We start from the raw sequence: 24940 nt of genomic DNA on the forward strand, positions 1-24940 counted from the left end.
TTAGCCTTGCATTTATTTTGAACAATAGATGCGGCGGTAATACCCTAAAGGTTTGGTCAGATATTTTAATGAAAAGTGAATATTTTATAAAGTTTTAGAACCAAAGTTTTGGGGTGTTACAGGTTGGCCCTCTCTCCCTTTAATAATAGCAGGTGCTCCCTTTGGTTCCTTTCTTGATAATTTGGTTAAATTCCGGTCGAAGGACGAAATAGCAAAGATTTTTATCGCTTGGTGGTTCATTTGGTATGCTAGGAATGGCATTTCTTTCAGGAATGAATCTTTTTCCCCTAGAAAACTGAGTGTTATGATTTTTAATTACCATTCGAGACTTAAGGATGTTCCGCTTGTGTTGGATTCTGTTGGCTCATCTGGAGAAGGCTCTTTTCAGCCTAAGCTTCCGCGGAAGAATATTAGTTGGATCCCCCCCCCCCAGTGGGTTTTTGTAAGCTTAATTTTGATGGGTCTAAATTAAAAGATGGGTCGGCTTCTTTTGGTTTTATTATTCGAGATGAGTTTGGGGTCATCAAGCTCTGTGGTGCTAATTCGATTGCCCCCTCTCATTCTATCCTGGTAGCTGAAGCTTGGGCCTTACGAGAAGGGATTAGGGGGGCCCGCATGTTGGGTCTAGATAATATCATTATAGAAGGGGATAATCTTTGTGTTATTCAAGCTATTAAGCGTATTTGGAAGATTCCTTGGGCTATTCACTCCCTTATTTTGGATGCAGGGGAAGATCTCAAGCAGTTCTCTCAGGTTCGTATCAATCATGGTGTTAGGGAAGGGAATGCTGCAGCGGACTGGCTGGCGCATCGTGGTCATTCGTGTTCAAATTTGACTTACTGGTTCGAGTTGCCTGATCTCAATTTCTCTGTAATCATTCGAAAGGATGCTTTAGGGTGGCCCATTTCTTGGGATCCCCCCTAGTGTTTTTTTTTCTGATTAAAAAAAATATATATATACAACATTCATGAGAGGACAATATATGACTAGATAAGGAAATAGGTTTATGACATATATAACATTTGTTCTCCAAGTTACAACATTAGTGTTTGAAATACAACACCTATAGATTACATCACAACATTTTTAATTCAATATACAACATTTATTGATTTGTAAAAGCATTTTTTAAAATTATTTACAACTAGCCCCCAATATATGCATTGCTTCAAGATTTAGCATTTCTTTGACTCTCCTTGCAAATGAGAAATACCTAAATCTAGGGTGTTTATTTCGTATATTCGAAAATTTCGGATTGGGAAAAATGTGACCCGATTCCGATTCAAAAAAATCGGATATTCGAAATTTCGGATGGGATATCCGAAAACTAAAAAAATAATTTTTTCAAAGGAAAAGTTTATAAAATAAGTTTCGGATATCCGACCTTGAAAATGGATATTTCAGATATTCGGATCGAATATCCGAAAAATTCTCATGTTTATGATATTTTCGGATACCTATAAATGAAGATTTTCGATCCGTATCCGATCCGAAAACGAAAAAACGGGTCGGATATCCGAAAAATCGGATCGGATATTTATAACACCCTTACCTAAATCATAGTGCTTGAAAACATTTTTTGGTAGTATATTGAACAAAACCAATGTTTACTACAAAAGGTAATATATTTATATCTAACATATGACCTAATTATAAGTATATTATCAAAACTATGTTTTTGGTTCCAAACTTCCAATATACTACTTTAATGATGAAATATAATATTTTTTTTTCAAGAAACAACTTTCTTTAATAATCTAGCAATATCAAGATGTTAAAAAAAACTTTTTTTTAGAAAGAACAACCTTAACCGTTTTCCTGCGTTGACTCATAGAAAATAAAAATGTGTAGGGTTACTAGGGTACGTGACCTGCATCTCTTACTTTCAACTCCATTTTTTGACATTGATCAATAATTTTCCAGCGTTGACTCCATCAATAATGTTATGATAATGGAAAGAAATAAGGTTGAAACATAATAGTTGTTGGTCACGTACCTTGCACATGTTCGATTTTATTAAATTCAACGCTGGAAAATACTTCGTCAATATCACATAAAGAAGTTGTTTCTCGCAAAAGAATTTTAAGACTTTTTTTCCCCAAAGTTTTTAAAAATATTGTTTATGGCAAAACTTGTATTTTAAATGATTATTTCTGATAAATTTTTTTATATCCAAAAAATAGATGTATAGAACTGAGTTAGGCAAAGTCCTTTCACAATAAAAAAACTGAGTTGGCAAAGCTCCTCGTGAAACTCCTCCTCCCTCAAGAAAGAAACAGCAATTTCCTTCATCAGTTCATCTTACTAATCTTTGATCTTCTCCTTTATCACATAGTTGTTGCTGCTAATTTTCGTAAGCTATATGCAGAATTTGCACCGACTTCGAACAATTAAGACCTCAATTTATAGGTCTGCGCGCATGCCAGAGTTGAAGAAACGAGCTTCAAATTCATGGTGTGCAATTCAAGATACCTATTACTCAACCAAAGTAATTTTCACAATCTCTGAAATTCTACCCAATTTCCTTTTTTTAGGGTTTTAAAGGGTTATATTTCAACTGGGCTTAATTTTTTACTATTTCATTTCATATGATTTCCCTTTTGTTGGTTTAATTTTGATGGTTTTCTTTTGTGCTGTTCATTTTGGCATGATTGTTTTTCTTAATTGGGTTGTAGGATACATTTGAGAGGCACAAGGTGGTGTTTACTGTTGGTACTTCTATTGCATCAGTTGCTACTGCATGGATTGGTGAGTAACTTTTCTTTTTGATGTCCTTTTTTTTAGTTAAGTTTGGATGCTTTTGTTATTTGTTGTTTAATTTCAAGACCATAATTAATGACTGCAATTTTTGCTAGTGTTTGATTAAATGCAGAAAAAAATGATTGTTCTTGAAACGTATGAATATAACTATTTAATCCCTCTGTACCTATCTGTGTGATCTATGAGAGTTTGCACGGATTGGTCGTCGAGAATTGATGAAAATGTAAAATGGTGAGACCATATAAAAAGAGAGTAAATTTGGGAGAGGGGACCATATAGCTGTATTTGTTGTGGGGCATACATGTGGAGACATCCCTGAATAGAGAATGCCAGAATGGTGTATACAATTAGAGACCGGAGGATGGGGAGTAAAAGAGTAAGGCAAGTAGGTATATGTCAACTTGACAGCAACTGGATCCTTTAACTATTAACTATTGAGCATGTAAGTTCAAATAGTTCCAAGTTTTTAGGTATAGTTTTCTTGGAACTTGAATTATCTTTGCGTGAATGCCCTTTGGTTCGAAAGGATAGATCAGAGATGGGAACCATCAATATAAAGGCTTGTAGTCCACCAGGTGATAGTGGTCCAATGGCATTGGTGAAGATATGGAGAGTATAGCACTGGTTTGATCGTGTAACATGCTATGCCATACTACTGCCTGAAGATATTGTGTCTCAACTCTCGAGGATCTGGAACTAGGAGAGGGACAGATGGTTCAAATAATTGCTGTTTTTGTACCTGAAGCAGGGTATATCGTATATTAGTCAGAGTGTTCCTTATCTTTGCTAGCTCCAGGGTCAGAAAAATAGACGTAAATTGATTTATGGCAAATCCATCTCAGACCTCCAGTATATTTCTACCGTCTGTATTCTTTTGGGAAGTCTGGACACACTATGATGAGTTAACCAATTGCAATTCAACTGAAAGTTTCATTCGTTGATCGTCCCATCATCAATGTTTTGGGGATCGGTTGTTCAGACTTCAGAACCATGGGCGGATGTATTTGGCTCTCATAGGGAGCAAGTTCATCCCCGTTTTCTAAAATTTTGACCAAGTTTCTAGGTGTAGTCCAATTTTAAAGATAACAAAGCCCATTTCTTACACCCTCATTCTTAAAAGATATGAGCCATGAAAGCAAGTGTTAGGATATCATGCAAATTTACTTCACGCGGAAGTCGGAAAAAAGTAGGAATGATGTAAAAGTAATTTTTTCCCCTTTTCTGAGTAGTAATCTTGGTGTACCACGTGATTGATTAGTGAGGATGTAAAGCACTTGAAGTCTATTCATTGGGTTGACACTTGTGTATTAAAGGAGGGAGAAAAAACATCGCAAATCTTTCAATGTCATATTTGGAGAAATACTAAGCAAAAATATAAATAAAATATACCAAACAACTTTTTTTTAATCTTTGAAGAAGACCTATTCTAATATAATTTTGACAAACTTCATTTTTCACAAATGTAGAGACCAACTTTTTCTTTCACTAATTATGAGATCAAGTTAAAATTTATTTTTGCACCCCCAATTTGAATTTTCTAGATTCGCCACTAAATCAGAAATTGCTAAAGTCTATGGTGATGCATTGTCCAGAAATTGCATTTAGAGTTTGTTTTACGTCACATTGGTGGCACTAATTGATTTGTGAAATATTGTGCCACGAGGAGAATACATAAGAAACTTCAAAATGTGCATTCTGGTTGGACCAGTCCATCCACCGGACATTATTGTCATACCTCTTTCACCCCACACCTTGGCAGATGTGTCTATATGCCCTTTCATCAATCTATAATAAGTTAAATGTAACAAAAATTTATAAAATAAATTATATTTTGTAGCTGAATGGTGGATGACTTTTGGTGAAAGTGCTCCTAAACAAAGTCGCATAGTTGTTGGAGTGTTAAGTCAAACTACGTTAGCTTCAAATTGTGATAGAAATTGGAGCATGTGGACTAAGTCCATACCAAGGCAAAGAATCGATTCCACTATAAGAGACTTCATATGATAATTTACCTCCATTATAATATGAAATTGAAAAAGACACATGCAAACGGAGAAGTCAGGAAGAAATCAATTCAAGCTTCAATCCAATCAATTTGGATGATATTTTTGAGGATGATCCACTTAATTCATGGATGGAAGAACGAGAGCAACCTATCTTTCAATACGACGATTTGGAGTGGATGAACTTTGGTGATGATAAAGATAATACAATCGAAATTGATGATGATGATCCAGAAATAAGAGTTTGGATATATCTCCAACTGTAAACTATGACACCAACCGACAATTCTCCCCATCGGGTATATCTGCATTAACAACCCCGAGTGATGATGATGGTAGGGGTGGATTTGAGGACGATTATGGATATAATCAGAATCCACATGGACAAGTAGGATCAAGTGTTTCAGACGCATCGTTCTCAACCAACTAAATTGTATGAAGGACGCCCAAATCAGGGAAAGAGTCGTGTGGATGATGAAGGTTCGTATAAAGTGTAAACAATAACTCGAAAAATTTCATGAGGGGTGATTCAAGTAACAGTGTTTCGGGATAATATAATTCAACAAACATACCCTTACACCAAATTGGGGAGATGCGATGGAGTACAATCGCATATTACTCTTCCCAACCGTACCATGAAAAACCTGAAGGAAATTGGGAAGACAATTGGAAATGGAGCATGCCCAATGCACCTACTAATTATGAAGACGCTGAGCTTGGAGTTCAATATTGTGATCACGTTCAAATTATCAACCACGGGACCATCAATTTCTGGAAATCTACGTTATGATTACTCTACAAACTCTAGTAATTGGAGTTAGCCAAGTAAACCAACTAAATGACTAATACATATGAAATGGGGAACACGGGAATGGCTTCATCTATTTTTGGTGAGTCGACTAGAGATGATAATAATGAAGATTCCCATCGTCATTCATTTGGTGGTAATCATATGATCATATCTATTAGTGTGGTGTATGATTTATTATTTTACAATATATGACATGTAATAGTTAATAATCTGTTTAATTTTTGTACTATACTACTTATAATAATCTATTTTCCTTACAAAAATAAGTTACATTTTATGCTTGCTAACTAATGGTACAAAGTTTCTTAATATGTTAATCCAAAAAATAAAAAGGAAAAAAGAAAGAAAAAAAAAATTAATCTCTACATTTACACGTTTGGGAGCCTAATTTTCCCTCCATGTTTTCCTAAAGTCTACCTTCTTTCACCAAAAAAACTCCCACCCAATTGTTTCTCATTCCCACGTCATTTCCCCTCCCTAAATTTCTCATCCCACCACAACATCACACTTACCCAAAGATGAACAAAAAAAAGCCTGGGTGGACTATGGAGATGCTGCACCACGCCACCACCTACACCACGACTACCCGTCTTTCTCTCTCTTGCACTCCACTGCCTCTTCCTCTTCCTCTTTTTCTCCTTTCTGGTGGAATTGGAGGTATTGTTCTTGGCAATTCTAATATGCATTTCTATAATTTTCCTTGCTTTATCCTTTTTTCACTTCCCTCTTCTTAAGTTATATTTCTCTTCATGCCTAAGTGGCTTTTATTTGCAAAAATAAGGAACCATCTCAACTTTCATGAATAGGTAAGAGACATACATCCTATGTTGCTCGGACTCTTCATTTCACCTCAAGTACCCGTGTCATGGGTGGGACACTTGGACACTTTATTTTGGGCTAAAAAATAGAAAAAATTCCAAAAAAATAGCCGAGTCGGACACTTATCCGTGTCGGACATGGGCACCCCAGTCTCAGCAACATAGCATACACCCTTCTTTGTTTAAGTATTTTATTTTTCCATAAGGTAGTTGTTATATGAATTGTTAATTTCTCTTTAACAATATCTTTTTCTATAGTTACTTCAATTATGATGCTACAAAATACAAACATTTTCTTATATAGCGTATTTAATAATTATTTTAATAATTATTTTTGTGTGAGAAGTATCCCAAATAGTGTATTTCAACATAATATGGTACTATAAATGAAAAAACAAGCTTTAAAACCCACTTATGTGAATTTTTCTAAAAGATTCACACCGCCGACGGCCGCAAAATGTTCTATTTTTCCATTGCGAGCCATTCCCGCTAAAACATGACCATTACCTTAGCCACATTTTTTTTCCCTGCTGAAGAGGGGTGGTATATTACAGTACCTTTGCAAGGTATGGGACTTGAGTCCCTCATCGGTCATACGGAGGGCTAATGTGGGATTTATATAGGATTATATGCTCTCCTCCCTTTAGGCTAGCTTTTGGGGAGGTTCTCGTGGGATCCTGTATAATTTGCTATGAGTTAACATTAGTGATACAAATAGAGCTGAGAGATTAAGGGAAGAAGAACAATGTTTAAGAAGAAAACAAGTAAGATATGATTGAGGAATGACACTCTCCCAAGCTAAGACCACTAATCACTCTGCACCAATGTTCAACATACTAATCCCTTTTCAATCTTCTCTTATTTATAGCATTATTCCTATAACTAACTTTCTTATCGTCCTCTTCAAGATACTACTAATTGTACTACCTAATATTCCCCTTCCAGTAATATTGATTCATAGCAGAAGGATGGACTATCCTTATGCTCTATGGAACTTTTGGTTGGCCAATCCTTTTTTTTTTTATTATTGATAAGAAAATTCTTATGGTCTAGTATTAGGCAAAGGAAAAAATGGATGACTTCGTCAGCTGGGATCAGATGTGCAGATCAATAACAGATTAGGGCTTGGAATAGGGGTGGCTCGTGCTTGATGATGTTTCACTGGGGGGTTAAGTTGTTTTAGTGTTTTCTATAGGCAGGTATGGCCTCCAACAAAATGGACCGAAAACACAAACTAGTATATCTTTTAAATGCAAAAACATGCCAACCCTTGGACATTTTGTGACTTAAACCTTCTCTTTTCGTCATTGCTTGGCAGGTTTACTGTGAATGGTTGATGGGTTAGACACTTAGACTGTGAGAGGATGTTTGGAGAGGGAATAGCTCGACCATGAGCTTCTTTTAGATATTTTCCATCTACATGAGAGCCCTGATTTCTGCATTTTTATTCTAGAATGATTAATCCATGTGATATATATATTTGCACAATATCGTCACTAACAGGAGATTGGGACACCCTTTCCATCGGTCACACTCTTGGAAAGGTTGGTATTGATGGTATGCTCCAGCAAAGGTTGCCTACTTGGAATCTCTGTCTTGACATGTGGGTTGTGTCATGACGACTGTGAGGTTGCCTCATCATTATGCTTACGCTATGAAGTGGCCTACTGATTGTGGAAGCTCCTCTTTGGGGTGAGAGCATTGTACTGAATATGTCCTATAGGGGTAATGGGGAACTTACTGCTTAAAAGGAGGTTACGATGTTAAATTGGCCTGGGGAAAAATAAGGAAAAGAAACACCATGACCATGTGTTATTATTGTATGGCATTGTCGTGGGGGTGGGGGGGAGGGGAGTTTCTCATCCTATGCCTTTTCTTTCAGGTACGAGTAGCATCCTTATGAAGTAATGCTGCAACCTGCAATCATTTTGTGGGGCATGCCTTTTTCTGATCTTGCAATCTAGCTGATGAATCATGTAGTTAGCCTCTTTAAGATGATCTCTTTTCCTCTTTAACTGTGCTTTCTGATTTATTTGAAAGACTTGTTTTACTTACAAAAGTAAGATATTTTGTACAATGTATTTCTTAGAGGTGTGCAATGTGTTTTTACCTTGAAACTTGCTATGATAATGCAGGATACACTTTTCGTCATCTTCATGATACAAGAGTTGATAGAAGACTTGATTCAATTGAACACGCGGTATTTATCTTTATTTATGGTTCATGCATATATATATGCGTGCGTATTGATTTTTAAAGTTCTTCCTTTTCAAATATTGTATATTAGTACCTATTTTAACACATTAACAACTTCTTCACCTGAAAATTTTGTGAAAGATGCTACTCAATGGGGGTATCTGTCATTCTATCTATCTTTCCAATCTATCCAATTTTTCGACTTTGAAGGAGCTAATTGCTTTCTCTAAAATGTCCATTGCTATTGAAAGGCATGCCTTTTTTTTGACACTTCTGCCGAAATGGTAGCCATACAGCAACTGACTAATTTCTAGTTCCTTAGGTTAGGTAATAATTTTTTGAGGCCATGAGACTGAGAATGTTTAGTTGAAAAATTAATAGGAGTAGCTTTCATTCTTTTTTCTGTAGTGTATGGTTGAACTTTGGAGAGAAAGACATCATTTTGCTCTTAATTTAGGAAACTTGACACGGGATATCTGACAAGGAGCTTGACTGCCTTTAGTTTTGGTATATAGGTTTGCACTTTAATGTCCTCATTATTGACGTCGCTGTAACTATTCATCCGTCTCTGATCATGAGCACCCCTCCCCCCTCTTCTCTTAAGGGCAAGTCGACTGAAGGTGTGAATTGTGTTTTATCGCTGTAATACGTGGAACTCCCAGTACAAGGCTTCCCATTTTCATAGATATCGGAAGTGAAAAAGAAAAGGCTTTTCTGTTTGTTAGCAATAGACTTTTTGCTGAATTCGATTTGTGCATCTACTTGTGCCAAATCTGATCTATTTTAAGTATGCTACTTCTCTTTGGGTTTCACCAATTTGATCTCCTTGTGGCAGATGAAAAGCACCTACCAATTTGAACGAGAGGAAATTAAAAAGATTGTAGGTTCAGGAAGTTATAGCACTGCAGCTTGTGCTGCCACTGCTGGGACAACTCTAGTTATTGGGTATGTTGTCTACTACTACTAATTCATTGCTTTGGGAAGAATTGAAATTGTGATTTCCTTTTTTCTGGGTCATGTTGCTCATACTGACATAAAAACAAATGGACACATGAATAACACCCCTTCGTTCCCCAACAAAGAAATTTATACAGACACAATATGGAAGGATTGAGGGTTTGTAGAGATTGATAGGTTATCGTCTTGGGCCTCTTGGCAACCGAGACAACTTTTTGGCTTTTGAAAGAAAATTGCTGTTGTTGTGGAATTCTAAACGCTATCGTACATCTCCAGGCTAATGAATGTATCTCTTCGCTGAACCATCTCTGTTTTTCCTCCTTTCGTTGTCTCTATCTGCATCAGGGTCATTTCACTGTCGACTCTTCTTTTGCTAGTTAATAATGCAATGACGATGTTGTTTGTTTGATGACATCATATGTGGAGTAGTTGATCTCAAAGTAACATGTATATATTCTTCATTGTGTATGCTTGTTGGCTAATTTGGCCAGACACGATTATGTGTCTACAGTGCTTCTTGCAGTTTTTTACCATATGTTAGTCATCTCTGACGTTCATGGGTCAATATGTTGTGTTGGAGAATGAGGGCTCTTCTAGGACAGTGCAATCCTGAAATATCAGTGTACCCTTGTTGAGTGTATCCTGAAATGGGGCTTTTCTGACATCTGAGGAAGAATGGTCAAATTCTAGCCACTTCATTCTCCAATACGGTTCAAGATTTTCATTCGTTATCTTGTGCTCCATATCGACTATCTTGAAATCAGCATTCTGGTCTTCTTCAGAGCATATTCTATAACTTTACGACCTGTGAAATTCAATGCTCGTTCTTTGTCTGAAAGTCTGAACTGAATCGCATCACAGGTGTGTTGTCTCTATCACCCTTAGGAAGTTAAGATACTTGTTAGTTGGACAGACTGACAGAGACCAGGAGAGTGGTTTAAGAAACCACCATAACCCCTTTCGCAATATCCATGTGGAACCAACTGAAAGTTAGCAAGCAATTTAGGCAAAGCAATTTTTTACATATTGGTAGTGGCAGAAGACAGCTGTAGTAGTTCTAGTACCAATAGCCTCATTGTATTATTAGATAATAAAGAGAAGTGAGGGCTAAGGAAAGGGCATAATGTATATGGTACTAGTCAGTCTACCACAAAGTAAAATCCAGTGGAAGAGCCTAGTTAATAGCGTCGATAATAAACACACACACGAGTAAATAGTTGGTAGATGAGTGAGGGAGGGGGGGCTCCCTGCAAAAGCATTTAGACTGAAAAGAGCCCCCTATTTAGAATGAACTAAGATGAATCTTGAGGGTGCGTCAAATGTCCTCAACTTGTAGCCATGTCTTCCAAGGGGTCTATATAGCCAATTTTGCTTAAATTCACCTCAGCCGACTTATCTTGGTCTACCTTATCTTCAATTCCTTAAACTGTCCTCTCATCTCCTCATCTTAACATTTGGATGTCATCTCTTGCGTGCTTGGCCCATGTAAGCCTTGTAATTGATTGCTTCCTTTTGATCAAACTTTGTGAAAATTTGATTTTCTTGAAAAAAAGAAGGGTTCTTTAATCAGTTTTTGAAATATATATAGGTCTTGGTTTTAAAAGAACACTTAAATAGTATTTCATCTAAGATAGATATTTTCTCTTAACCTTTTGAAACAGAAGGGATTTTTGTTCACCAAAAAAAAAATTATCTGCCTTTTAGTTCTAGAGCATAAGGTTTTAAACTTTAATCTTGAAAAGTGATTAGCTCAAAATCCAAATATTAGAAGGGTTGATCGGCTTGTAGCAAAATCCCTATATATTCTATCTCAATTACAAAAGGAAACATGCTTTTTCTGCTTTGGCTGGAAATTTTCTGTAAATTTAAGAACCAGTCGCATGCGCATCAACATCTCTATTGGAAAGAACTTTTGAGCTGACAATCTGCTTGATACCTTGGGACTTGTAGCATTCGTCTTCAGAACTGGTGCTTTACCATTGTTCACCTTCTTCCCTATATCAAGCTCCTTAAAATTGTCCTTATGTGTTCATTTGCCTTAATTCCAGATGTATATGAGTTAGCTATAAATTGAATTTGTTGGCTTTGAGAACGTCTTACTGGTAGTCTTCCCCTTTTTCTATTCAAACTTCGCTGCTAGCGACTATGGAAGCCTCATTTAAGATAACGTTGTAGTTTGACCATTTTCAGCAACGTCTAAGCTTCATCCGCCCATAAAACGAGCTACCTTCCTTTCATCGTTTTCCTCTATCCTGGTTGGGAACTCTTTGTTGTACTACTTCATGGACATATTTCCTTGCCTCAAAGTTGTGGACTTTAGGTATGTCTCTTGGTTAGCGAGCTTGGAACTAAACTCTGCTTCTTTAGCTTCTCCCATATCGTAAGGCTTGTCTTTCCTCTTTCATTTCTTCTTAATATTCTCAGATCAAAAAGCAGCATACTTTGCTAGTTTTAGAACAACTTTAAATTGTTCAAGTTTAAAGAAATTTTACCTACTCTTGTCTGGAAGTTGGAACTCCAAATCATGGTTCTTGAATCATGTCAAATCAAGAAACTATATCTTTCTCAAAATATTCTATCACTAAGATTTCTTATTATAAGCAAGATCGGGCACGAAAAACATCTCAAAAGATTTGATGTATTCGTTAGGTGGCAAGGGAGATAATTAAACAGATGGCTTCTTGAACTCTCCATTGCGAAGGGTATCTTGTGAATATGGTAGAATTCCAGGGTATCTCGTGCAATTTCTCTATGTATTTTGTTGGAAAATTTGTCAGAAACCACCTTTTATAACCACTTTTTTGTGAGAAACCACCTTTTAAAAAATTGGTTAATTAGCCACCTTTTTAGTTCTTTTTTCTGTTGGAAGCCACCTGTTGCCGGAAAATGGGCATTGACTGACGATCTCCGGCGTTGACCATCACGTCCATGGCACATGATGTCATAACACCCTTCTTTCTTCCTTTTTTTTCCCTGATTTTCCCCCCGAACCCATTATCTTCCTTCATCTCTCTTTTTCTTTCTCTCTTGAGCACCTAAATCTCTTCCTCGGAACCCATTGTAACAACAAATCATTTTGTTCACACTCTTCATTTCTAAACTGATCATTCTGAAATCAAAAAATCGATCCTAAACTGATCCTAAAAGAAAAATTTGAGGGAGGAAGATGCTAGCAGAAGAAGGGAAAAGTATGAAGGTGGAAGAAATGGCGAAAATCTGGAAAAAGATGGCGAAAATTTGATGGTCAATGCCGGAAAATCGAGGTCAACCACTGGATTCCGACAAGTGGTGGCTTTCAAAAAAAAAAGAATTAATAAGGTGGCTAATAAACCAATTTTTTTCAAAAGGTGGTTTCTCACGAAAAAGTGATTATAAAAGGGGGTTTCTGACAAATTTTCCTATTTTATTAATTCATGCTTGAGCCTTGAAGGTTGCAAAACCCTTTGAAGCTGATAATTCGGTTGTTAGAGATTCTTCTGCCATCATTCTTTGGAATATTTTTTATGTTAAGGAATCTTGAGTTCCACGTATGCTTGCTGTAGCCATAAACATTTCTCATTTTTGCTAGCAATTGGAATATCATAGAGATACATTGTAATGAACCGGGAATTTGGGCAGAAAAATTAAAGGGAGGAAGATGATGATTTTCATACATTACGGAGTTTATTGAAGATAGATATCAAGTATTTCAATTGATTTTATACACTCCCAAGCTAAGAACTAAAGGAACTCCCACTTTGATGTACTTCCAGTATGACCCCCTTCCCTATAACCGATGCATACCATACATGTTCCGACGTGCAACATGCTAACTGATTCTGGCCACCTCCCACTTTGATTCATGTGCAATGATTTAGTTTCCAGTCATCTTTTGTAGGTCCACATTCAAAATATTATCTGTTGCCATGTTTGCTAATTTGCTTAAACATTATTTTCTGGTTTCTTATGATTCTTTTGCTGAGGCAGGTATACATTGGGATGGAGAGGTGGAAAATGGTATGCAAATAGGAAATTCAAGAGGGAACAGATGAAGTTACTAGGACAAGTCAAACCCAGAGGATGGAGATTGCAATTCATTAAAAGGCCAAATCTCTCGTCCATTAGAATACCATTACTGAGGAACAAATCATCCAAAGGTTCAACTATAAGTTCGGAAGTAATACAGAAAGAATCAAACCATAGAACAGCCCCTAGTATAGACACGCGAAATTCTTGCTAAGAATTGTACCTGCTCATAGGCATGTGTTACATAAGAGTTCATCCTGCCTATACAAATTTTGTAATCTAATTGAAGAATTAATACATTTATCAACTTGTACCGCTTGTTTGTATCTTTTCCCCTTCATATCCTGTTTATCTTCTTTCTGTTTTTTCTTCTTACCTGCAACCCCCCATTCTGGCCTTTCTATAATGTGTGTTTAGAATTGGTTGTTTGATACATTTATGACACGACACGACAATGGTGTGAAAGATGATATGCATATACTTCTTCCATTTTATAAGATTCGCAAGTAAGGTCCTTAACATGCAATGTTAGGAGAATATTAGAGAAGATATATCGATAATTAAACCGCCTGTAAGAATTGTGTGTCAATGATTGTGTCCAATGAGTTTGGTTGCGAATATTCTAAAACAAAGGAAGTATGAGATATCAGACATCTTGATATATGTTTGTATTATAATGGGTATCAATTCTCATAATACATTTCCTCTAATGTGATTGTGAACATCTTCGCCATGAGATTACTTGTTCATCTGATATTTTGATCTTGGAATGTTGGACTCTTTCCGGAATTTGGATGATGTCCTTTTTTAGCTTTTCTTGCCTCTGAGAAACTAGAAGAGGTGGGAAATTTTCGGAGTAATTTGTACTCTTCAAAGTGTACATTTTTATTGTTTTTATTGGCTAAAATTGTTGGCTGTTTCACATGCTTCATAAAACAAGAAAATGCTCTTAATACATTGTACTGCAAAAAAGAATAATGTGGCAGAAGTTTAAGTCCAAATTTCTCTCATGCAATGTTTTCTGATTATTTGGTAATTAACAGGAATCAAAGAGCACATCCCCAGTAAGGTTAGCGGAAGATGGGTGTCCAGGGTTATGTTACTCTCATCTTTGAGATGGATAGTTCAATCTATCTCCTCCCCCATATAAATCGTATAATAACAAGTAAATTGTTTTTGGGAGAAGTTAGTCACTTAAAAAGAAACGGAGGAAGTATAACGCAGTGTCTATGTAATCATTATAATATTTGCGCGGATGAGATGGCCAAACTTTTAATGTAACACTACACAGGCGTCCCAATCTATAGGAAACCCGGGTGGCTGGGCATCTCTATTAAGAAGCAAGCCCGACCATAAGCATGTCCATCCTAGGCCTCGGCACAAGGCCTCGAAAAAATGAGAGACCTCTAAATTAAGTTTGATATGTATTAATCATGTTATGGTAAGCACGTGTGAAGTTGTATGTGTGTGAGTGGTTAAGGAAATAGTGTGTATTGTTGACATTCTTTTTAGTAACTGAGAAGTTAGGAGTTCGAATCTTTTACAATCCTTTACCGCCTTCTATTTTCCTTTTCCAACATTGTTTTTATTATAGTAGTCCATGTTTACTGACTATAATTCCATTTAATGGTAGTCGTACAGGGTCTCCGTAACGATTGGATGGCCCTCTTAAGAAGGAAGCTACAAGATTATCACCCAGCATCCCGGCCCATGAGGTTGAAAGAGCTATTTCAAACTCTTGGTTGAAAGGTGGGAGCTCTTTTGATTCTCCTCATACCATGTTATTCAATTGGGTTCAGAAATTGGGTCCACCATTTCACTTATGGACAAAAGTGCCATATTGTTTTATATATCACATGCCGGATACTGTTGCTTTTAGTTTATGCCTTTCTTACCAGCAGAAATTCAATGATATATACTGGCTGTTAGTTTTCTTTACATCAAACAGAATGACTGGCATTCTAAGCTTACTAGTCCTAGTTTCTTTCTTCTTTCAAAACAATACTGTTAGAGCAACAAGAACGCTGATTGTCACTGAGACTCGCGATCAATTGCTAGCATTAGCTCCATCTTCTGATGCGGGAATCTGCAAATTGCTGGTAGAGTCACGGGGCTATGTTTGCGAGGAACACACAGTTAATATGCATAACTCTTTCTTCCTAGATTATACACGCTTGTCATTAGTTTTAGATAATTAACCAATAATTGCTGTTGTTGGAGAGTTTCAGGTGACAACCAAAGATGGTTATATTCTCAGCTTACAGAGAATTCCATCAGGCTTGACAGGTGATGCGACTCGAGACAGCAGGTCACCAGTCCTTTTGCAGCATGGTGTTCTAATGGTTGGTTTATAGACATTTGTACGGCCACTTTACTCAATTTTGGGCCAATATCACACCCATGTGGGACACGAATATCAGAAGCATGTCTGTTCTCCAAATGGCATTTGTTGGCTCGACTTTGAGGTCAAATACTTTATAAATTTGCACCTGCTCAGACCTCACCCACAGCAAAGTTTTATGTTCTCAAGCCGATCAAAACTGTGTGGTCGACTGGGCTGGGTTTGGGCAGTGTATTTCGTCTTCATTATTCAGGGCATCTTTGGGTTTCGGCCTGATAAATGCAGCTTTAGGCTATTTTGGCTGCTCGTCCTGGGCTAAAGTTTACATGTTTGGGGCTTGTGCAGAGCCCATAAGGGAGCATGATCAGCTTAACTTTCACTTGTGGCATTAATTGGTTAGTTTTTGACTAAATCATATTTTTGATTCGGATGTAGGATGGAGTTACATGGCTCCTTAACCCTCCAGACCAATCCTTGGCATTCATTTTAGCAGACAGCGGTTTTGATGTTTGGATTGCCAACTCTCGTGGCACCACATATAGCCTCGGCCACATCACATTGAGCTCTAATGACTCGGTTCTCTCTCTTTCCTATTCACAAAATCTCACAATTTATCTTTCTTTATGATTTCGTACGTCGCTCTTTTTCCTCTCTTAATGCTTCAATCATTTTGTAGGCATATTGGGATTGGTCATGGGATGAGCTTATGGCATATGATCTTCTAGCAATAGTCCAATATGTATATGATCAATCTGGTGAGCAGAAGCTGCATTATGTCGGGCATTCACAGGTGAATTTTACTACATTGTGTTGTAAATCACTGTCTGTAACACCCTAATCCCTTATGACCTGCAAGTTGTCATCAAATGCGCATTTAGAACCAGAAACTGACGCCACAAACCACCACATCCTTCTAGCGCATTTTGTCTTCGCTTGTGCAAACCCTGCGAGCACGCTTAAGAAGGTGCACCTTGTTGGTATAGGTAGTACCGTCAAGTATTCTTAAGCAATCATGGTTATTGCACTATTCTTTTTTCCCCTCATTTTCCATATAAAGCTCAGGATTTTTTTTAAAGCAGTCTATGATCTACAGGGAACATTAATAGCCCTGACTGCGTTTTCCCAGAAGAAGTTGTTGAACATGGTGAGATCAGCCGGCTTGCTTTGTCCAATAGCTTATCTTAGTCGAATGACTTCCCCACTAGCTAAGAGTGCTGCTGAAAACTTCGTCACTGAAGTAAAGACATTATATCCTTAACTTTTCCCTTTTCTTATCGGTTATTAGTTTATTACTGAAAACTTACTGTAGTATCTTTCTCTTCTCTGCAGATTCTGTACTGGTCCGGACTGCATGAATTTGTACCCCGTGGGTAAGATATATGCTTCGGGATTTCTCAATTTAGTAGTGAATAATTATTTCTGCAATTCTGTCTAATCATCCTAAAAATATATATGCATATTCTGGATGTCTGACTTAACCTGAAATCCTGTATCAAATTCACTGAAATGTTTTCTTTTCTGGAGCTGATTGAACAGAGAGGCTGTAATGAAGCTTCTAAAGGATATATGCAGGAAGCAGGGAATTGACTGCACTGATTTTTTGACATCTTTTACTGGTATCATAAGTTATCTATATAATGAATGTGAGCTAGCTGATGGTGATATTTGTTGTCCACATCAATAATATGCATTACATAAATTAAATATATTGTAGGTGCAAATTGTTGCCTGAGCACATCAACGGTTTCTACGTTTCTGAAGCATGAACCTCAGCCAACCGCCACCAAAAACATGATCCATTTTTCACAAAGTATGTGCCTCTTGATGAACTTTAATGCTTTCATGCTCTTAATGATATCAGGGATATGTTTTAGTATTAGTTCCATCTAGTTGCTTCAACTACATTATCTATATAAATGTAGAGCAAGGTTTTGGACTGGGATTCACTCTTCAAGTTGTTTGAATCAAGTTTATAATGACTCAAGTTGGCTTGTTGAGACTATAGGGAAATTTTGGTTCTAAGTCAAGAAAAAGTTGCTAAAAGGCGAGTTTTGACCAAGCTATTGCATCAATCTTGAGTGGGTCGTAAGTTCTGTTCTTTATTTTGGTCGCACATCATAGCCTTTTTTTGCTGCAAAATAAATTATTTCATTGATTGAAAGTCTCACAACTACAGCATAAATCATTATATGCATCATAGGCAATATTGAAATGATAATACTAATTCTTATGTATGAATATGCTGCTAACAGTGGCGAGAGACGGAACAATAGCAAGGTATGATTATCTAGACGTGACTATGAACATGGAACGTTACGGGCAGGCTAAGCCACCAGTATATGACCTGACAGACATCCCCAACAACCTCCCGCTGTTTATTGCTCACGGAGGAAGGGATGAGCTTGCTGATGTTGACGATGTTAAATTCCTTCTGGATAACCTTAAAAACCATGACAAAGACAAGCTTTACCTTCAGTTTATAGAAGATTACGCGCATGCTGATTATGTCCTGGCTATGAATGCTAAGAAATTTGTTTATGATCCTCTCATTGATTTCCTGAGGAAACAAGATGACTCTTAACTAGAGGAGGGGATGACATTTGGATTGTATTTGATCATTCTATACATTTTGTGGTCTGCTATAGATGCTTTGTATAAGAATGGCGGCAAAAAAAAAAGCTTTATCACAGGACATGATATTGGCATATTGCCAATTATTACTTCATCAATTTTTAAGGATCCCAGAGTAAGAGGAAAAACAGCAGAATACTATAAACATACTGATGCGTGATGAAATCAAACGAGTCTTGATGCTATAAAATTGGCTTGGTATAACAAGGTTGTAAATTGAATGGAAATTTTCCAAATATATAATCTTGAAAGTATACAAAATTTGCAGTTCGGGCATCGAGTCAAATTCGCGTTCGAGTCGTATTAAACTTTTATCTAATTGATTATGATTTATGAGTTGATCGCAAGCCGCTCAACTCGGCATTCCAATGGAAGAGTATAATTAGAAAGCAAACAACAAAAAAGAAAGAAAAAAGAGAGTGGGGCCCTACAGTAGACCAATGATAAAATGCGTTTCATCCCTCTTGTCTAATGACAAACATTTTTGGTATTTAGCCTAATCCATGAGGAATATATTACAATGCTACTATGCTAGGCACCTTATTCTTGTGTTTGTCTTCTGGGGGAGAAACTGTCAGATTCTTCTTGACAATGCAGCCATAGTAATCACAAGAGTTCATGGGTGAAATAATAATTACAATTTCATTGATACTGAGAAATATCGGAATATGGTTGATAAATAACAATGATGAGTGATAATTCATATTTACATCACTGTACAGGATACATATGATACAGGTTTTGCCCTATAGTTCAGAAATGTAAATAATTCCTCTATTCAGGCAGGAGGGGCAACCGGCCAATTGTGGTGCCTTCTTTGCCACCAATTAGTGATTTTGAGCTTATTATATCGTTAGATGAAACATACTTGGAGTGTTTCGATGATGTCGTCTTCTTTAATTTAGACGGAAGAATCTGTAACCTGGGGTTCAGTTCGGTACCTGAGTTTTCTGCAGCCAGCTGATAACTTTCCACAAGCTTAAGTTGTCGGGCAACTATATCTGAACGTCGAGGAAGAAGTTCTACTGCCTCCCCGCCCGGAATTACAATGTACTCGATTGCAAGTCGAACTTCCTATTGACAATATCAAAGAGGGCAAAAACTTCAATGAAAATTCCCTAGAAGTAATAGGTGCAACAGTTGGCCTTGTAAGAGACCGCCTACTATTAATTTAAAAAAGGCAACCGCCCAAGCCCAATGACTAGTAGTTTGATTTATTTAGTGTCCACTTTAATTCAGTCAGTATCACATTTTTTAATCCATTTAGTGGCTACTTTAATCCATTTAGTACTTAGGCTCCGTTTGGTAGAGCGTAAAACGTTTTTCCGGAAAACTATTTTCCTCCATTTTCAATTTTACATTGTTTGGTTGGCAAAAGAGTGTAAAACCATTTTCCCTTGGGGTAGTACATTTTTCTCACTACCTCCTTACTTTCCCTTTCATTTTCCATTCATTTCGTCATTTTCCTTACCTGAAACCAAACAACGGAAAACTAATTTTAGAATTGTGTTTTCCATTATAAATTGTTTTCCATGAAAATCATTTTACACTGAAAATGTTTTAGGCCCTACCAAACGGAGCCTTAGTCTAACCTGTTCGGTAAGACTGTCAGGTTATTTTTTATCTGCTCTAGTTCCAAATTCAAAGGGAAACAAAGGGCGGAGAAGAGAGGAGACAACTAGGTTGGCGCGAGATGTCTAAAGATAGCATTGGGTTAGAGTGAGATTGAATGGGCTTGTTAGGAGAATGTAGGATTGGATTTGTCTAATTTTATGTTAAAATTAGACCATATTCTGGTAATTTGTGTAGATGCAATAACCAAAGGAAAACCAAGGCTAGAATGTGCAAATTACACTAACATTTAAAATCAATGAAGTAATGGCCTTTTTGGTAGAAATGATGCTAATGGTGAATTATATAGTGAGATTCGTTAGAAAAGTTCATGTCAATGTGTATGGGGATGGAAACTCTTATCTCCAGACATGTATACCACCTTCCACGATGGTAATGGATGGTAATAAAATTTGATGTAGAAAAATATATGTTAAGGGGTTAAAGGTGGACCTGGAAATTTGCTTACAAAATCACAAAAAAAAATCATCATTACTCTCATTTTTACCACCAACCATCACAAGGCGTAACACGAACTGACGCAATTACTGCTTGATGCATCCTGGAGTCACAAAGGTTGAAACTCGAACTATCTAGTTTAACGTGGTCCATTAATTATTGGAACTTAATCAAGGGGACTTTTGAAATGAAGTCATTGAGTAGCAACAAAGATACCAAGATTTGTTCCTATTTTATTGGGCACTTAAGACACCCAGATTTTATTATCTGAATATACTAGTCTACCAAAATCCTCCTCTGCGCAATAGTCAAACAATCAAACTAGATCCCAAATTCATCAACTAGGAAAACCATTGAAAGATTTGATTTTTGAAAGAAGTGGAAGTACCTCTAAAGCATCAAGCTCTTCCAACGTGGGTTTCCTTTCAGGTGCGTCGTCTTCAATCTCAATGTCAAGCACATCTTTTGAAGGAAGCTTTGACATTGGGCCAAAAGATTCCACCCCAAGAATCATGCGAATTGCCTTCACCATTTGTGCCATGGTATTTGACTGCAGTGATGCAATGAGGAGCTTTTAAGATAAATTGCTGGAAACGAGATTTTGGTTACTTTAGTGGTCAAATAAGAAAAACTACCTTGATAACAAATATGGGAACTTGGTGAAATTTGGCGACACCACGGATCCATGGGTTCAGCTTCATCTCTGAACTCGAGGCTAAGATTGCATCTGCTGTTCCAATATCATCTGTAGCATCTATTACATCCTCAAGTCCCATTACCTCTGCTACTTGCAGTAAATCAGCTTCCAATATCTAAAACATGGAGAACTGATGTAAGTACGGTATTACATGATTTCCTCTGTTTATATAGGCCATTATTCATGGCTTCATGCTCCAACTACCATCATGAAAAAGGTAAGAACAACACATTCACTCAAACACAAAATATTATCATCAATCCAATAAATAAATGCATCATGTTTATTAGTGAAAATTGGACTAATCTTCTGGTAGGGGATGCAACAAAATTTTCAAGATCAAAAGGCAAGAGGATGATCCTGCTTCCTTTCCTCAACGAAGAATGATAACCCAACTATTATATATATGTTCACGTTTAGTGTCAAAGGTATATATATAATGCAAAAAAGTAATTATCTCTAATATATTATCTTACCTTGTAAGTGTACACACACATTGGAGCACTGCTCCTCCTTGGAGCTTTCATGCTTCTCCTCTTGGCATGATGTGCTACAGCCATGTCTTCATCCTCTGACTCTGTTTCAGTAGTACTTTCATTAGCAAGCTTAACGAAATCAGTGTCTTTCTGCTGCTGCTTCTCTGAGATCTTGGCCAAATCATCTGAGCTTTTCACCTCAGGATCCATGTGACGGATTTCAAACAAAGGAGATTTTCCTGTTACAGAAATAAAATATAAAAAGGCATCTCCAGCATCTGCTTTGATGTCAAACTGGTCCGGAAAGAATGTACTATACCTGAAAGTATTGCATCCACAGTAGCATCTAATCGGTGATGGACACGACATTCAGTTCTAGATATCATTTCAACAGCACATGTAAATGTGGGAGGACCTTTTCTCTCAAGAACTGTCTTCTGCACTTTTCTTCGCCTTGCTTCTTCATCGCCCAAGGTGACGCTCTTCAAGTCAAAAAAAGAGGTACAGAATTCAAAAACAGCAGAATGAATGTCGAAGTTCATTAAACTAAAACTACATAATGCTCAACAATAGGGAGAAGAAATTTAGAAACACACCTCTATGCCACCAACGAGCAGCTGAAGAGAAGGATTTTTCATTATGTTATCTATGGTCATACCATGTGCCGTTCCAACAAGTTGAACTCCCCTTTGAGCAATGGTGCTGGCAGCCAAAGCTTCAAGCTCTGTTCCAATTTCGTCAATTATAATTGTCTCAGGCATGTGATTTTCGACAGCTTCAATCATCACCTATACAAGTTCAGAATGAGAAAGTTTAAGAACAAAAGTTGAACAATGTAAATTCTTGGCTAGGTATAAAGTATTGAGCTATTTAACACCCACATTATGCTGCATATTGACATTGGGCACTTGCATCCTCCTTGCACGACCTATACCCGAATGTGGGACATCACCATCACCTCCAATCTCATTCGATGTGTCGACAATTACCACCCGTTTGTTGTGCTCATCTGCCAGCATTCTTGCGATCTCTCTGCAAGAAAGTTTTCTCACAATGTTATGTTTGAAATTTATAGACAAAATGACCTACAAGTAGTACAATTTCATAGGAACTTGTATTGCAATCAACCACTACATTTCATCACAAATAATTGATAGTTGCATGATCCATTACATTATCATATTTATGCACACAAATTGCAATCACATAACCACACACAGTAGGAGGGAATGACCTCCAATGATAAACCAAGGCAGAGGAAGCTTCCAATTTCTAAAGCAGAACATTCATATCTCTAAGCATTGATATCAGACAATAAGTAATTCTGTTATGTTAGAGATAAAGTAGGATACTACAGATATTTATCATATCTTTAGTATCTTACTTTATCTCTAACAAATTCTGATAACGAGTCACAAACCATAGAAACATTTAAAAAAGGAACTACCTGATCAAGGTGGTTTTGCCAACTCCAGGAGGTCCTATAACCAAAATTGATCCTCCCCCCTCAATCAAATCACGGATGATCTCAGCACTTCCAGAAACCGCTCTACCCACCCGACAAGTAAGCCCAATTATTTGCATCTTACGATTCCGAATGGCACTTATACGATGCAGTGAACGATCGATACCTGATCGATTGTCATCTGAAAAATCACCCACCTGAACAATGCAGCTTACTCATAAAATTCAATCATATTTCCACCATACCAAACAATGCCAGAGATTAAAGACTTTCATATCTAATTGCAATCAAACAAGAGCATGACATTATAGCCAATAACAGAAAAGTTTCAGTCGCATTAAATGAACAACAAAACCATATATTTCAGAGCTTATACAATGATATCCTTGGTGTAAATCATATTCCATATAATGTCCTTTATAATTCAACATGAAATCATCAAATTATCTAATGTTTACCAATTTAACTCATTTACTGACAGCTAATGAAGAACTAAGACTCATCTAGTAACTAAAAAAACAATCACATTACTCACATTTATGAATTATGACCAACTAAAAACAATATATACACACAAATTACAAAACAATAAAACTACCTTAGAAATGGCATGCTGCAAATCCTCACGCTTAACAGGCTCCTGAGAGATCACCCAATCACCAGTCGGAAACCGAGCAAGCGGTTTCCGACCAAAATCAAGAACAACTTCAATCAAATCCTCAATTTCATCATGACAAGCCAAACAATCTCTCATCCTAAAAGGTACCAATTCAAGAAACAATTCCAACTCTGAAGCTGATTCTCCCATCCTCTCATTTGCTGAAATAAGACTTGTTTGAGTAAAAATAACCGAATTTGATGACAACCCATTACCAGAAAACAACCTTTCTACCGGTCGCCGGATCTCCGGCGACTTATTTGCCGATCTACAGGGTGCAACACATTTACGCACACCACATGTTCGACGAAATGCCGCAGAGACAGGAGAGAGAAAATGAGCATTATTATTCAAGTAAGAAAAATTTGATATCTGGGTTTGATTTAATGATGGCCATGAATTATGAAGATCAACAAGCTCAAACCCAAAATTCAAAGCTCTCATTTTTCTGGGTTATTTTTTATAATTTTTGGGTGTCACTCTCTAATTTACACCAATCAGAAAAAGTTGAAAAATGAAAAAAAGTAAAGTTCTTTACTTGATTCTTTAATGGGTTTTTTGCTACATAAATATGTACAAAGAATACAAGTAGTATTAAATCTGGGAAAATATAAAGGAAAGTTGTGAAGAAGAAAGAAAGATGAAATATTTGAAGAAAGAGAATAAAAAAATAAGATTCGTGAGAATCTCCTCTACGATTGGAGAAGAAGTGGGGTCCATAAAAAGATTAAGAGCACAATCTGTTGAACACTCAACAGGGATGACACGTGGAGGCTTTGTTCCACACATGCTTCAAAGTTGAAACTGAATAATCTAAATTGGTATGCCCCTTGAGAAAAAAATGAAAAAAGTCTTCAACTACCTACCTAAGATATGTATGTGAGAATTCAGATTGTTGCGTATACTTCACTCATTCAAGGATGGTTCCATTATCATTTTGTTACTTCATTATTAAGTGTTTCATTGAGTGAAATTGAGTAGATAGTTATATTTGCGAGATATTGTGTGGATCATGTTACCTTTGTACTCCCTCCGTTCCTTAATAGAGTGCC

The 24940-nt window shown here is 36.9% G+C and overlaps 2 protein-coding genes across 3 annotated transcripts; one reads left to right on the top strand and one right to left on the bottom strand.

Annotated features, from left to right (window-relative positions):
• The first annotated feature begins 2214 nt into the window (after positions 1-2214).
• Positions 2215-18669, top strand: LOC104902727 (triacylglycerol lipase 2). 2 transcript variants are annotated; one of them, XM_019251734.3, is made up of 13 exons: positions 2215-2488; positions 2676-2748; positions 8528-8592; positions 9424-9533; positions 13512-13615; positions 15765-15892; positions 16327-16467; positions 16568-16681; positions 16985-17128; positions 17221-17261; positions 17428-17507; positions 17606-17701; positions 18144-18669. In XM_019251734.3, exons 1-13 carry the CDS (start codon positions 2363-2365, stop codon positions 18470-18472), a joined length of 1551 nt encoding a protein of 516 aa, XP_019107279.1. In that variant the 5' UTR covers positions 2215-2362; the 3' UTR covers positions 18473-18669. The 2 variants fall into 2 exon arrangements, with proteins under 2 accessions (XP_019107279.1, XP_010688923.1); XM_010690621.3 differs by lacking the exons at positions 2215-2488; positions 2676-2748; positions 8528-8592; positions 9424-9533; positions 13512-13615 and adding an exon at positions 15392-15685 and having other exon boundaries at positions 15779-15892.
• Positions 18670-19145: 476 nt separating this feature from the next.
• LOC104902728 (hypothetical protein) lies at positions 19146-24652 on the bottom strand. The gene is made up of 9 exons (XM_010690622.4): positions 23829-24652; positions 23213-23427; positions 22647-22797; positions 22362-22553; positions 22085-22247; positions 21766-22004; positions 21228-21404; positions 20981-21142; positions 19146-19596 (listed from the first exon to the last, which is right to left on the bottom strand). The coding sequence occupies exons 1-9, from the start codon at positions 24330-24332 to the stop codon at positions 19297-19299; spliced, it is 2103 nt and encodes a 700-aa protein (XP_010688924.1). The 5' UTR covers positions 24333-24652; the 3' UTR covers positions 19146-19296.
• Between the last annotated feature and the right edge of the window lie 288 nt (positions 24653-24940).

This window comes from Beta vulgaris, chromosome 9, assembly GCF_026745355.1.
Source record: "Beta vulgaris subsp. vulgaris cultivar EL10 chromosome 9, EL10.2, whole genome shotgun sequence".
Taxonomy (NCBI): domain Eukaryota; kingdom Viridiplantae; phylum Streptophyta; class Magnoliopsida; order Caryophyllales; family Amaranthaceae; genus Beta; species Beta vulgaris.